Below are 14,113 nucleotides of genomic sequence, written 5' to 3' on the forward strand. Positions count from 1 at the left end.
CCGTACCATTTTCTTGGGTAGATTTTAAATAGCTGATAAATTCTGTTTCAGAATGGAATGAGTACAGTAATGGCAATTTTATCTCTGGAAAAAACTTTTGAAAAAACGAGTAATGAATGCAAACTGTAGCATTTACCAAAATGACAAACTGTTACTAAACATTCTTGTTAAGGTCGAACTGTTAAGGGAAGGAGAGCAGGCTACAGTGGTCTAATGATAGTAGATGCACATTAATGTTAGTAAATGCTAAGCAGTGAAACGCTCGCAAAGGTGTATTACTATAGACCTGGTTCACCTCTGCACCACAAAACAAGCTAAATGATATAGTCCTACATTTATAAATCATAAAATCACACGAAACATTACACAAATACCCAAATTTTGTGCTATGAAAAAAAACCCAAGATGAATAAGATTGACGCTCTACTCTCAATTTTGTTCCAGGTTTGCTTTTTAATAAGCGGATGATTATTTGTTCATAAACTTGTTTGTACAGCCATAGACATATATATATTTTTTTTAGGTTTTTCTTTTTTTTTTTTTTAAGAAATATTACACAAATTGCACTTTATACATACGACTGTGTCCAGAACAGCGCACACTGAAATACAAAGCTCAAATCAGATTGGGTCATTCTGCACAATCTTACAGGCGATGTGGCCAGTTAAAACAATAAACATGATTACTAATACATACATATACATATACATATGTGTATATGTATACATATACATACATATAGCATACACAGGATAATATATCCTTTTTACAAGAGGTACATATTCAAATTTACACTCCTTAGCATAATCATAAATTACTATATATAAGATAGCAGAGCATGCCTTTTCCAGTGATTAGTACATTCACTTTTGCAGGATGCCAAGAACAATGACAAACCTTTGGGAACCGATGCCAGCTTTCATTAGGCAGGTAGGAGGTGTTTAACTAATTTTGGGCGGATTATTTGCCACCCTCCGGGCCCCCACCCCCCACGCCAGCAGGGGGGGGGAAGAGGGTGGCTGCAGACAGCACTTACTTACAGCTGAGTGGGGTGGAGTGTACTCCCCCCTCGCACTGCAAAGAGTGAATCTACAGTGTTGTAGCCTGAGACCACAGGAACAACAATAACAACAAAAAACAGTACACTTTGACTCGTCTTTACATAGAGCGGAGTGTAATCCATGCTGCAGTCAGTGTGTGATTGACAGACGTGAGCCACAAGCAGCAAGCAGGTGTTTAATACAAAACTGTGTGTGACTAAGGCTTCCACTGTCCCCCAGAGATTACCAAGGACGAGTATGACAAGTGGTCAGGACTTCCCCCCCCTTTCAAGCAGGGTCCAATTAATAAATTCAAAATGCAGGACAACAATATACTGTTAGCATTATATAGAGGATATATACTGGTCTATGCCGTGAACTGCTTTTTTATTACATACTAGCCAGGACGGTTACCTTTAAACCCTATATTTCGACCGACTGTGGGATATAGTGAAACTAAGGTGAAATGTTCTGGGGAAAAATCCACGTGTAAAAGTTCTGATGTGCCATTGAGTCACAGTGTCCCCAAAGGGCCCTGGTTGATTTCTCTGTTCAGCAGGCTGCCATAGGGCATGAATCACATGTGCAGCCATGTCAGGGAAACGTATAAAAGCTTTGGTTTATCCTAATGGTGGCAATCCTACACAGCCAAATGGCTCCTTGTGTCAAGAGTATCCATGTTAACGTACATTTCGCACTGTGTGCTCAGCAGAGTTTTGTTCACTCTGCACCAGCGACGGCAGCTCTCTTTATACAAGTTCCATTTGACAGTGAACCTGCAGAGATGTTTCACCTGCAGACTCGGGTGCTTTCACATGAACAGCTGCTGTACTTGTGCCACTCGGAAATGGTCTACAAATGTGAAAGTTGACGAATACATCCTGAATCATTCTAAATTAGCGTGTGCAACAGCATACCAGATGCAGTTTCCTTTAAGTTAGTTTGGCTCACTGCAGCTGATGGAGGGATTGTTTTTACTTAATTTAAACTTGAATAGAGCAGAACAGACATGTGTTGCACACACTTATTATTTTCTGGATGCTAATTTGGAGGGACCACCAGTGGCTCTCTAAGGGCCAAGCCAGAACAGATGGGGGCCAGGAAGAGGGCCCGTGGATCACAGAGGGACATGCTGCAGGTGAAAGCCCCCTAAATATACACACAGTCCTGCTTGATGGGTTTAATTCAGCCCATGGCTCTGAAATCTCTGACACCTGTCCACCAGAACGTTCTCTACTTCTAAGTACAAAGGAGAAGGGCAACTTTCAAAACTCATTTTTGATTGGTCCAAGGGTGGTCGACAGTCTTGCTGGGCTTGCTGAGGCCTCCCCAGAATCTCTGAACCCTGCCTGCATTTCCCAGTTCTGCTCAGAAGAGGGCAAAGGGCACGAGGAATGAGCATGAAGGACAGAGCATAGAGTTCCAGTGAGATAATGGTGACGCTAAACACTAACCCAGCAATTAGCAACCAACTTAGAACCAGAACAGGGGATGAAACTGTACCTCCTGTCCACACAATAATGCTCTGCAGACACAAGCGGAGTCACCCCAGATCCCATTTTAAGTACACAATAAAACAACGGTGAAGGCCCAGGTGCCAGCCTAGCTTAAATACCCGTGCTTTCTTCAGAAACGCACACTATACACTCCCACAGGAGACACCTAGCTAGCCACTCTGGGCTGCCAGCCAAACCAGGGTCCATTGAGAACAACATCACTTCATAGAAAAGCTGCGCCTGGCTCGTCTTCGGTTGGGTTTGGGATCTTTAGCATCGGGGAATACGGGTTGGGCAGCACCTGGTTGCTGACAGCTATGGCCTGACTGTGGACGCCCCTTTTCTCCGGGGAGGAACACACAGACGGTCAAGGCCTGAATGAGCCTGCCGTCAAGGGGACTAGAGACTGCTCCCCACTTCCACATCCTCATCCTCATCCCTCCCCCAGGGAGAGGGGCTGTCATTAGCACTCAACCGCTACAACCTTACAAATTATAACAACAACAACTGTGACAATAATAATCTGACTAATAATAATAATAATAACAATAATAATAATAATAATAATAATAATAATAGACAGACATAAAAGAAATTCAAGTCCTTGTTTGGTTACTTTTAGTTTAACACTGATGTCTCACAGAAAGAATGGGTTTCAGAGAAACACATATCCACACAAGGGCGTGGGGGAAAAGGCATTTGGTTAACTACGTGCATTACCTTACATTTAGTATGGCGGTCAGACGGTGAGTGTGGCGGTTACACAACGACGGTTACTCAGCTGGGATCACCCTGGCAGAGAGACGCCAGCTAAGCTGGTCCCTTTCATGGCCGTGTTTTCATCAAAAAAAAGCAGCACAAACTGCACACAAAGTGGTTTTTCACAAAAAAACAAAACAAAACAAAACAAAAAACACACATGACCATAAGCCAACCCCATACATGTCTCTACAAAATACTCTTGACTAGTGACAGATATAAATATTCGACTACCCAACAGTCACTGGTGTCCTGGCTTTATACACTTCTTATAGTTCTTAATATATTTATATAGCTTTATATATTCCACATTATTAAAATCACGTTGGGGGATAGAAAACAAACATAAAAACAGAAAGCGAAGTTGTAATTATTGAGCATGCTGCTGCACTGGTCTGCTGTGTACTGTAAACCTTAACGCAGCCGGTCCATTAGCTTCAGTTCAGCCAGTCTGAACAGTTGGCGGATGTGTGGCGGCTTCTTCTCTCCTTTAGCTGGAGCCACAGGCCCCATCAGCTGCTGGGGGTCTCTCGCTCCAGGCGGGTCACCTCCCAGCGTCCGTCTTCCCTTTTCTCCGCCTCCCGGCTCCGCCTGCCCGTGGGGGCACCACCCCACCCCCCACAGTACGGAGAGCTGGGCCACGAATGGCGAGGCGGGACCCCCCTCCCTTGCCCCCCCCCCCCTCCAGCCTGCCAGCTGGGGTGGCGCGCGGGGTCTCCACCGCTCCACGCGCACGTGGACAGGGAGGGGAGGATGCCGAAAGAGCGGTGAGAGCGGGAGGAGGGGGGTGGAGGCTGGGCGTGGCGGGGGGAGGAGCGTGCGGGACGGGGTGTAGGTGCTCCCTCTCACACCATGAACTCGTTGCTGCCGTACAGTACCAGCTGCTGGGGGGAGCCGAAGTCGGGCTCCCTCTTGCGGCCGCTGGCCTCGGGGGGGTCGCGCGGCCTCTGGGGGGAGCTCTTGTTGGTCTTCAGCTTCTGCCTGCCCTTCTCGGGGTTAAAGGTCCCGCGGCTGCTGTACTGGGGCCTGTCCTCAGCCTCCGGCTCGGGCCCGTCCAGGCTGTCGCTGAGCGGGCTGGATCGGTACGGGCCCGCCGACGGAGACTTGGACCGGAAGCGGAAGCGGCGGGCGGAGGCGCCGGAGTGCTGCAGGTAGGAGGAGGAGACGGAGGACACGGTGGAGGCGGAGTCCACCGAGTCCAGGGAGTCAGGCTGCCTCCTCAGGGTCCTCCTGCTCTTCCCCTCAGACTTCTTGGGCCGGGCGGCAGCCTGAGCCGGCGCTCTCTCTGAAACAGAGTCACTGAGCGGTCAGAGAACATACTCTCACACAAACACACACGCATACACGCATACACACACAACACACACACATACACACAACACACATACACACACAACACACACCCTCCCACTCGCACTCGCACACGCACAACACACACCCTCCCACTCGCACTCGCACACGCACACGCACAACACACACCCTCACACACACACACACACACACACACGCATACACACACACACATACACGCATACACATACACACACAGACACATAAGCACACATACACGCACACACACATGCACACACACATGCCCTCACATACACACACACACTCACCAGAGAAGTCGGAGGTGGCTCCTTCAGAGTCCACGTTGAGGTTCTCGGAGCTGTCCGCGGTGCCGATGGACGCCTCAGACTCCAGGGTCTCATCATCAGAGGCCCGGGGCTCCAGAGTCAGAATCTCAAAGGTCAGCTCCTCCCTGGAGACAAAGAACCCAGAGTCACACACAGCCCCGCTGAGTCACACACAGACCCGCAGAGTCACACACAGACCCAACAGGAGTCACACACAGCCCCGCTGAGTCACACACAGACCCAACAGAGTCACACACAGACCCAACAGGAGTCACACACAGACCTAACAGAGTCACACACAGACCCAACAGAGTCACACACAGACCCAACAGGAGTCACACACAAACCCAACAGAGTCACACACAGCCCCGCTGAGTCACACACAGACCCAACAGGAGTCACACACAGACCCAACAGAGTCACACACAGCCCCGCTGAGTCACACACAGACCCAACAGAGTCACACACAGACCCGCTGAGTCACACACAGACCCAACAGAGTCACACACAGATCCGCAGAGTCACAAACAGACCCAACAGAGTCACACACAGACCCAACAGAGTCACACACAGACCCAACAGAGTCACACACAGACCCGCTGAGTCACACACAGACCCAACAGAGTCACACACAGATCCGCAGTCACAAACAGACCCAACAGAGTCACACACAGACCCAACAGAGTCACACACAGACCCAACAGAGTCACACACAGACCCGCTGAGTCACACACAGACCCAACAGAGTCACACACAGATCCGCAGTCACAAACAGACCCAACAGAGTCACACACAGACCCAACAGAGTCACACACAGACCCAACAGGAGTCACACACAGACCTAACAGGAGTCACACACAGACCTAACAGAGTCACACACAGACCTGCAGAGTCACACACAGACCCAACAGGAGTCACACACAGACCCAACAGGAGTCACACACAGACCTGCAGAGTCACACACAGACCCAACAGGAGTCACACACAGACCTAACAGAGTCACACACAGACCTGCAGTCACACACAGAGCCAACACACAGAAGCGGTGGCACTCACTTCTCCTTCTGCAGGCTCTCGATCTGCTCGGTCAGCACCCTCTCCTCCTGCTGCATGGCCACCTGCTGCTGCTCCGACAGCTCGGGGTCCCCGCCCACCTCCTCACCCGCGCTCTCCTCCACCACGTCCGTCACCGAGGGCAACCGCGGGCTGATGGGGGGCGAGGGCGTGTGGTAGCTGGTCCTGCGCAGTCGCCCCTTACCCTGCCGCACGCACACACACACACACACAGACACAGTTTTATGTTTATATGCTTGTTCTGTACAGATGTATTTGTGATCTAGTAAACCAGAATACAGGTGTCATAATGTGCAGCACAGGGATGCACAACAGGCAGCGTGTTCAGTATCTACTTCATGTTCTGAGACTCCTTTTTTCCTATCACATAGTTCATGATCCTGAGACATACCATGCCTCACACCCTGACCCTGCTCTGACCTCGTATTAACTACGATGCTGAATGCCTCAACGAAGTGACACTGAACACCTGGCCGTATGAGGACCCTGCGGGAACGATGCAAATCACACAGAACATTTTAATTTGACCTGTCAGGCATGAAATCACACAGATGAAATGTAACAGTCAAACAAAGCAAGCCTCTAAGTAACAGAGCTTATTGCAACTTTGGGCAAGCCCAGGGAAATTCAACATACTTCTGAACTGAATCATCACAGATTTTAATGAGATTTGGCATGCATATTTGGTCTTATAAAAAACACTTGGAACCGAAGTTAGTCATAGAGAAATGCTTATTATATCATTTTAAAGGTCTTGTCCAGCTGCCCCATGTATTACTGTATGTTCACCCCAACAGGTAACAGAATTATGAGTGAATTATTTGCAAAAAACCCTATAATTCTAAATTTATCAAATTTTCACCAAATTTAGTCTATAATGTCATCAACACCTCCATAAATTATGGTTTTAGGTTCTTGAGTCATTGCCGAGATATTGTTACTTATCTGGAGAGGTATCGGGAGTGGAGGTGAACATACTATGTACGTAAAAGATAGAGCTGGAAAAGGCCTTTAAAATTATATAATAACTATTGCTATGACCTATAATAATGTAGCTGTTACAATACTATAGATGTTAAGTCATGGAGTCACACCAATTTGCTCAAACTTTGTTAATCTCCCTTAAGAAGGATCAGAGTGTAATTTCAGTTGCAGAGGTGTCTTATAAGACTAAATATGCATGCCGAATCTCATTAAAATTTGTGACGATGCTGTCCAAAAGTGTGTTGAAGTGACCCAGGCTTACCCCTTCACACAAAAGACCAAAGACTGCCACAGAAAAGGTCACGGGCTGTAATGACAGGGCCACAGTCTTCTGTTCTTCATGAGGGTTAGGGATATTCATTTGGCCAATGGGGAATCATTTTAAGTTGCAGTGTGTAGTTTTTTTTCAGCTGATTGACAGGATGGGGTGTGGAGTTTTCACAGGTTGAGGCCCCCACACATGCTTCCCACATCACCCTCATGCAGTCCCATCACTACAGGAAACCAGCGACAGGGCTTCACATGTATTACCTTCTTAGCGGCACTGGGCTGCATGTTTTAGAACAGAAAAGCAAAGAAATGAAATAAAATAGCAAACATTAGTGGGGTTAGATGGAGGTGAGCCCCTAATCTCAACCACACGGTGGAGTTTGGATGGAAGGAGACCAGACTTGCAGCATGGAGACACGTTACCCACACACTGAGAGCATGCTGGGTTACCCCAGTGACATGGTGCCCACAATGATCTGACAACAAATTGACTATTTTTCTCCTAGCTAGTCCACTCTACTGGAAAACTACTGGTGGAAAGAGAAACCCTGCATCACATTAATGAAATTAGTAACCGAGCAACAAGGCGCTGTACTAATGAGTAAATATTTCTGAGGCATTACCAGAAGGTTGCAGGTAAGGCCCAGCTGTGGCCTCCCTGGGTGAGGTGTGTGCCTCAGACAGTACCCTGCTTGATAAAAGTGCACAGCCCTGGATCCAGGGTGTCACCCATCAGAATGATTTTGCCATTAGGAACAGCAAAAAAGCTGATGTCATTAGACAACCATATGACAATTATGCAGACCAAAGATGTCTAAATCAGATATACCGATTACGACTACTACCTATACAGAGAGACGAGTTTCACAATGACACAGGAGCTACTCTGAGAGATCACAGTACAGAAGAGAGAGCTGGACACTGATGAAGTGTATCTAACTGCAGCGCGGCTCAGATGCTGCTGTTGCAGTAGCACAGGCCTGCGACTGGATTATAGCTGAGTCACCGTGTGCAGGCTGGCTGAACACGCTCAGGATTGTACTGATATTCATTCATCATTAGCGCACATGTTATTGTGATGCTAAACCCTGTGCTTATGCGCTCAGGGGCTCTCTGTAAGGGCTGCTCATGGCTGCAGGCCAGCGCGGGCCGCGGGTCACGCCCCTGCACAGAGGGGCGGGCCCAAAGCAGCGGACAGACTGCGGGGGTGGGGGTTGGGACAAGAGAGGGCGTGGCTCGGCGAGGGTGGAGTGAAGATGGAGGAGACACATGAATCCACATGGACGGGACGGGACAGGACGGGACAGGACGGGGCGAGGCGGCGGACGCGGGGGCGTGATGGGTGACGGCGTCACAGGAAGGATGGGCGGGGCACGTGGAGTATACGTACCGGGATGGCACTGCGGGTTATGCTCATAAATCTAACAGCGATTAGTACGGGTTTCTGGATTAGGAGAGCAATGGGGGGGAGGGGGAGGGGGTGGGGAGAGGAGAGAACAGGCTTAGTGTAGAGCAGCAGTTACTGGAAATCGAAAGAATGGAAGAGAGCAACAGTCGAGGGATCCTCAAGTCTGGACAGGGGAAGGGACAAGTCCTCACTCCTTCCCAATGCGGTCTGAAGTTGGACATCTCCACTGATACTTGTGAGGTCCACAAATATCCTCAGTGTCTTTGCAGAATACACACTAAATTTTCTCCCTTTAGCACACATCCTATACTGTGAACTGCTCTAAAGGGAAGCTACACACCCACACACACACATATATATAATATACTGGTAACTGCATGTCTTCCACCCAACATTCAAACACCAGGTAACCACTGGTATAAAAATAGTTTGGAGGAAATGAAGAAAGGACGTTGTCCCTGTCGGCCTGCTCGGCGATATCTTAGCACAGGGAGAGTGTGGTGTGCAGGTCACTGAGAGGGGGTGATGGGGTGGGGCAGGCAGTGGGATGCAGGGGCGTTACTACTGCCACAAGTAAAGGAAATTACAGTTAGAGAACTGGGCACCCCAAAATGAAGAGAGCAAATAGAGAATTCTGTTTCCTGGACACCTTTGTTCTGCACTGACAGAACAGCAAGCTGACATCCCCAGAGCTTCCTACACAAACTATACTTTTCAACAATTTACATAAATATATGCATGAGCTACATACATACCTACAAACATATGTACATTACCCTGGATGAGGAAATCTGCTTAGTAATTGACAACAATTTCAGTCCAATCAAGATTAAAGAGTTAAACCGTAAGATACAGATCTAAAGCACCTGGGCCCTCTACAGTGGCAGCTGCTTAAACTACACTCTGCTGATAGCCTGACAGGGTCATAAATGCGGGGCTTAAGCTGCGGGCTGTTCGCAGATCTGAGCGCGCTCAGTGTGCGGCACCTCAGCACTCCCCCATCCAGACAGCCTTACCATGGACCTGCGGATGAGAGTCAGCCTGCTCTTGGCTTTGTTCTCCGCAAACTCCAAGCTGTTGATGTCCTTCAGCCTGGCCTTGTATTTATTCATCTGCTCGCCGATGATCAGCTCCACACACCTGGAAGGGGAGGAATGGGGGGAGAGAGAGCAAGAGTGAGAGAGGGAGGAATGGTGTGAGAGAAAGGGAGGAATGGGGGGAGAGAGCAAGAGTGAGAGAGAGAAAGGGAGAGAGAGTGTGTTGGTGGTCAGTTGTAATATTAAACAATGTTCGTAGTCGGTTCTAAACTGTTATGATAAGAGTGCTGTTGGTCAGTTGTAATCTAATGCACTAACAGTGCTGTAATCTAATGCACTAACAGTGCTGTAATCTAATGCACTAACAGTGCTGTAATCTAATGCATTAACAGTGCTGTAATCTAATGCACTAACAGTGCTGTAATCTAATGCACTAACAGTGCTGTAATCTAATGCACTAACAGTGCTGTAATCTAATGCACTAACAGTGCTGTAATCTAATGCACTAACAGTGCTGTAATCTAATGCACTAACAGTGCTGGTCAGGGCTAATGTTAAAGAGTTCCAGAGCAGGAGGAGGGCTCCCAGTTCAGCCAGTCGGCAGCGCAGTGCTCTCTTACGCGGTGGTCTTGCCGATGTCCTGCACGCTCTGCAGGGGGTCGATGGTGTCAGGGCAGCGCAGGATGCAGGGGGCAAAGACGATGGCCAGGGCGTTGGCTGACATGCGGTTTGTCTCCTCCTGCAGGGCGATCCTGAAAAGCACCATGGGAAACAGTCAGTGCCACACACAGCCATAAAGACACACAGAGCACACAGCTGTACAGACAGAGAGAGCACACAACCGTACAGACACAGAGAGCACACAGCCATACAGACACAGAGAGCACACAACCGTACACACACAGAGCACACAGCCATACAGACACAGAGAGCACACAACCGTGCACACACACACAACACACAGCCATACAGATCCCTGCTAATGAAAAGGCCTCTCCCTGACCCTCACCTGACCAGGTGGAAGACCAGCCGCTCCAGGGTGCAGAGGTGTGTTCTGCTGAGCTGGTCAATCACGGAGTACACCCCTCGAATCACCTCCTTCTTGTCCTGCAAGCCTGGAGACGCAGCATCACACAATCAGGCGCGTGCTAGCCACTGCTGCTGCTGGGTAAACTACACAAGCTGCTACATGCATTCACTGGCATGTACACCAGAGGAGACTTACCCATAGCACGAAGGAACTCCTCATACAGCTCAAACGTCATGAGCGGATTCGGCAAATCCCGCAACCACTGCTTAAAAACACTGGCAATGACGTGGATGTTGTAGTCATCCAGGTTCATGCTGTTCACGTCTGAAGAAAGAGAGGACCAGCAAAGAGACATCAGGCAAAGTATTACCAAAACCACACACCTCAAGCTACAAGACCATTTCAGATGACAATCCTGTCACTACTATGTAAACCAATGATGCTCAGCATACCTGTGTCCAACCCCTGCTTCAGCTCCTTGATCTTATTGGTGGAGCCGGATTTCCTGTAAATGCCTTCCGTGTACAGGCCGTGCATCTCTATGTAGTTAATGAGCTTCTCAACCACCAGGGGCACCGCCCTCTCATCGTTGGTCAGACGGGACACCTCCACCCCAAACTGTCTGGAGGAGAGCTCAGGGTCGTACTGCTCCACAGAAGACGCCAGGACACAGGGAAGACAGACAGACAGACAGACACCGGTTTAGAATCCTTGCCTCCATGCGGGACACTAGAAGCTAATCAATGTAAAGTCACAGTGACTAAATCAATGAATCAAAACATTATTTTCAGCAGACACACATTGATTGACTGAGAATGAGTTGTTCCTAGTAGAGGCCAAAAGACAAGTATTAACCAAAATAAATGAAACGTGTAATCTTTCTTTTGATTCTGCTTTGCTTGTTTTGGGTGAGGGGCCTTACCTTCTTACTGCACTTGGTGGTCATCTTCAAGCAGCACTTCCTGTGGCAGGCATACCGGCACACTAGAGAGAGGACAGAGATGGTCAAGGCTTGTTGTACACACACCTCCACCACATGTCCCAACCACCTGCCCTTCAAGAATGCTTCAGCTGTCCCTTCCCTGTCGGTGGACTCATGGGAGTGAGGGAGGAAAAGTGTCCCAAAGCATCACAGGATACCCAAACACAGCTACAGACTGAGGGGTAAACAATTCAGCTGAGTGGAGCCATTAGAGCCATTCGAGGCACAGAAGACACAGACTCACGCTTGCAGACACAGGCCTTGTCCATCATCCAGATGAGGGAGGAGCAGAACTCGCAGTAGGTGGGAATGCTGTACTGCGTGGACTTGAAGATGTGGCCATTGTGCTCCTCCACCTGCAGGGGGCGAGAAAAAGATGCTCAGCTTCACCGAGTCAACAGCCCAGAGGGCTGATATCTCCCCTGAATCAGCACAGGTGCTCTCTGTATGGGTCAGCGGGAGTGTCTCTCTCCAAATAAGGCAGCTACTGCCTTCACAACCACCTACCACTATTTAAAGGAGCAATTCACCCACAAATGAGATGAGAGTATGTTTCCACTTACCCAGAGGACTATCTATCCATACAGATAGTTTTGACAAGTTTTCTAGAAGCAGTTCACCTTGATACAATAGACCTCAGTACGCCAAAGCATTGTGTCAAGGTTAACGGCATCTAGAAAACTCATGAAAACACATCTCGATGGATGGACAGTATCTGGGTCAGTGGAAACATACTTCAGTTTCATTTTTGCCCCGTTAATATCTCCATTTGTACGGTCTACCTCCAAGGCAACCATTGCACACACCTCATAACTTCTGCATTTGGTGGGCTTCAAGATAACATCACATGCACCAACAGAGACTCACAATCTGATGAACATTGTAGAGTGCTTCAGTTCAAAATGAATGTTAAGAGACAACACCCAGAGAAAGCCAGGTAGGGGCGTAGTCATACTCACAATATCAGAGTCCTTTTTCCTTCTCTTCTTGCGGTCGGGTTTGGGTGCCTGTGGGAGGAGGGAAGGACAGACGGACGCAGTGAGTGAGGTTGTCTTCACCCTTGGAAAGGCGGAGTCCAGGGTATAAGCCCCGTGGGTAGGGGGGAATGGGGGGTGGGGGGGCAGAAAGAGCGGGCTCTCACCCTGCTGAGCGAGCTGTCCAGCGGCTTGTACTCGGTCATGAACTCGTCCAGGAAGACCTTGAAGGTGTTGACCCAAACCTTTACGGGCGACTCGCTCCAGTCCCGCTGCTCCAGCCGCATGTTCTTCTCCAGGATTTGCTCGAACAGCGCGTACAGGTCCTTGTAGCGGATGCTCTTTCCGTCGTCCATCTGCCCAGGAGACCCATGGGAAAAGGAGCGCCACTGACTCAGCACAGAGCTACTCACGGACCACTAGAGGGTGTGCAACCCTGCCAATCCCCTCATCCACCCACTATTGCACTGAAAGCTATGTTGTACTATGTTTCTATTGGTTACGACACCTGCACTGCTTGTTGCCTCCACATTCATGTCGGCACTTCTGACTGTTAGTCTCTGAATGTGTAAATGGCAGCCCAGAAAACAACAGCCGTCTGCCCCTGGGATACTCACGGCCAGAGCAGTAGAGTAGGAGTTGAAAATGTTCAACCGGAACTCCTTAAGCGCCTTCTTAAACACCACGTCCACCAAGGTGTCCTTCTTACTGTCCTCAGTATCCAGGTCGTTCATCTACAGGACAAAAACACAACCAGGATTCGTGTTACGTCAAACCCCAAGTCTGCTACTGAGACGTCATAGAGAGGGCTCAGGAAAGAAGGGGCATCACTCATGCAGGGAGCAGCCTTAAGCGTGGATTAGCCCTCCTCTCCCATCCTGCACAGACTGAAACCTGCGCTACCTTCTTCATGAGGAACTCGTTCATGCTCTTGTAGTCGGCGGCGCTGGTGAGGATCTGCAGCGAGTCGTTCTGCCACTGCGCCGGCTCCAGGGCCACACTGCTGATCTTCACGCTCCGCCGCCGCTTCACCCGCGGAGACGGCTCCTTGTTCTCCTTGAACTCCTTCCCCCTCTCCGTGGCCAGGTCCGGGCTGCGGGGGGGCGACATGTGCTCCTGTCCTGCTGGGAGAGGGGCTGTGGTCAGCACAGGGTCACTTTCTCACACGCAGCCTCATCTACCTACTTACTAACTTACAAAACTACTGACTAACTTACTCACACATCTACTCACTCAGTCACCCACACATCCACTCACACACCCACACATTACTCACTCTCTCGCTCGTTCGCTCACTCAGTATCTCACACAGTTCTCTCGCTCACTCAGTATTACCAATGCACAGACCCTGACAGCACAGCTGAGATGAGCTCTCTCTGTACAGTGTCCCTCACACACACAGGCCCTGACAGCACAGCTGAG

The 14,113-nt window shown here is 49.3% G+C and overlaps 1 protein-coding gene across 5 annotated transcripts in view; it reads right to left on the bottom strand.

Moving 5' to 3' along the window:
• Positions 1–497: 497 nt before the first annotated feature.
• Positions 498–14,113, bottom strand: part of LOC118214770 (unconventional myosin-IXAa-like) — a 163,179-nt gene continuing 149,563 nt past the window's right edge. For 3 of the 5 annotated variants that reach the window (XM_035394975.1, XM_035394977.1, XM_035394973.1), the window contains 16 exons: positions 13,595–13,812; positions 13,309–13,425; positions 12,859–13,047; positions 12,677–12,724; positions 11,962–12,073; positions 11,658–11,719; positions 11,188–11,380; positions 10,931–11,059; positions 10,715–10,820; positions 10,326–10,457; positions 9,685–9,808; positions 8,651–8,704; positions 7,522–7,539; positions 5,989–6,191; positions 4,915–5,057; positions 498–4,580 (listed from right to left, as the gene is read on the bottom strand). In XM_035394975.1, coding sequence (XP_035250866.1) covers positions 4,141–4,580; positions 4,915–5,057; positions 5,989–6,191; positions 7,522–7,539; positions 8,651–8,704; positions 9,685–9,808; positions 10,326–10,457; positions 10,715–10,820; positions 10,931–11,059; positions 11,188–11,380; positions 11,658–11,719; positions 11,962–12,073; positions 12,677–12,724; positions 12,859–13,047; positions 13,309–13,425; positions 13,595–13,812 — 2,288 coding nt within the window. In that variant the 3' untranslated portion in view covers positions 498–4,140. The remainder of the gene's footprint in view (positions 4,581–4,914; positions 5,058–5,988; positions 6,192–7,521; positions 7,540–8,650; positions 8,705–9,684; positions 9,809–10,325; positions 10,458–10,714; positions 10,821–10,930; positions 11,060–11,187; positions 11,381–11,657; positions 11,720–11,961; positions 12,074–12,676; positions 12,725–12,858; positions 13,048–13,308; positions 13,426–13,594; positions 13,813–14,113) is intronic. The other 2 variants (XM_035394974.1, XM_035394976.1) reach the window with 2 other exon arrangements.

The sequence above is a fragment of the Anguilla anguilla genome, chromosome 16 (assembly GCF_013347855.1).
Source record: "Anguilla anguilla isolate fAngAng1 chromosome 16, fAngAng1.pri, whole genome shotgun sequence".
In the NCBI taxonomy this organism is placed as follows: Eukaryota; Metazoa; Chordata; class Actinopteri; order Anguilliformes; family Anguillidae; genus Anguilla; species Anguilla anguilla.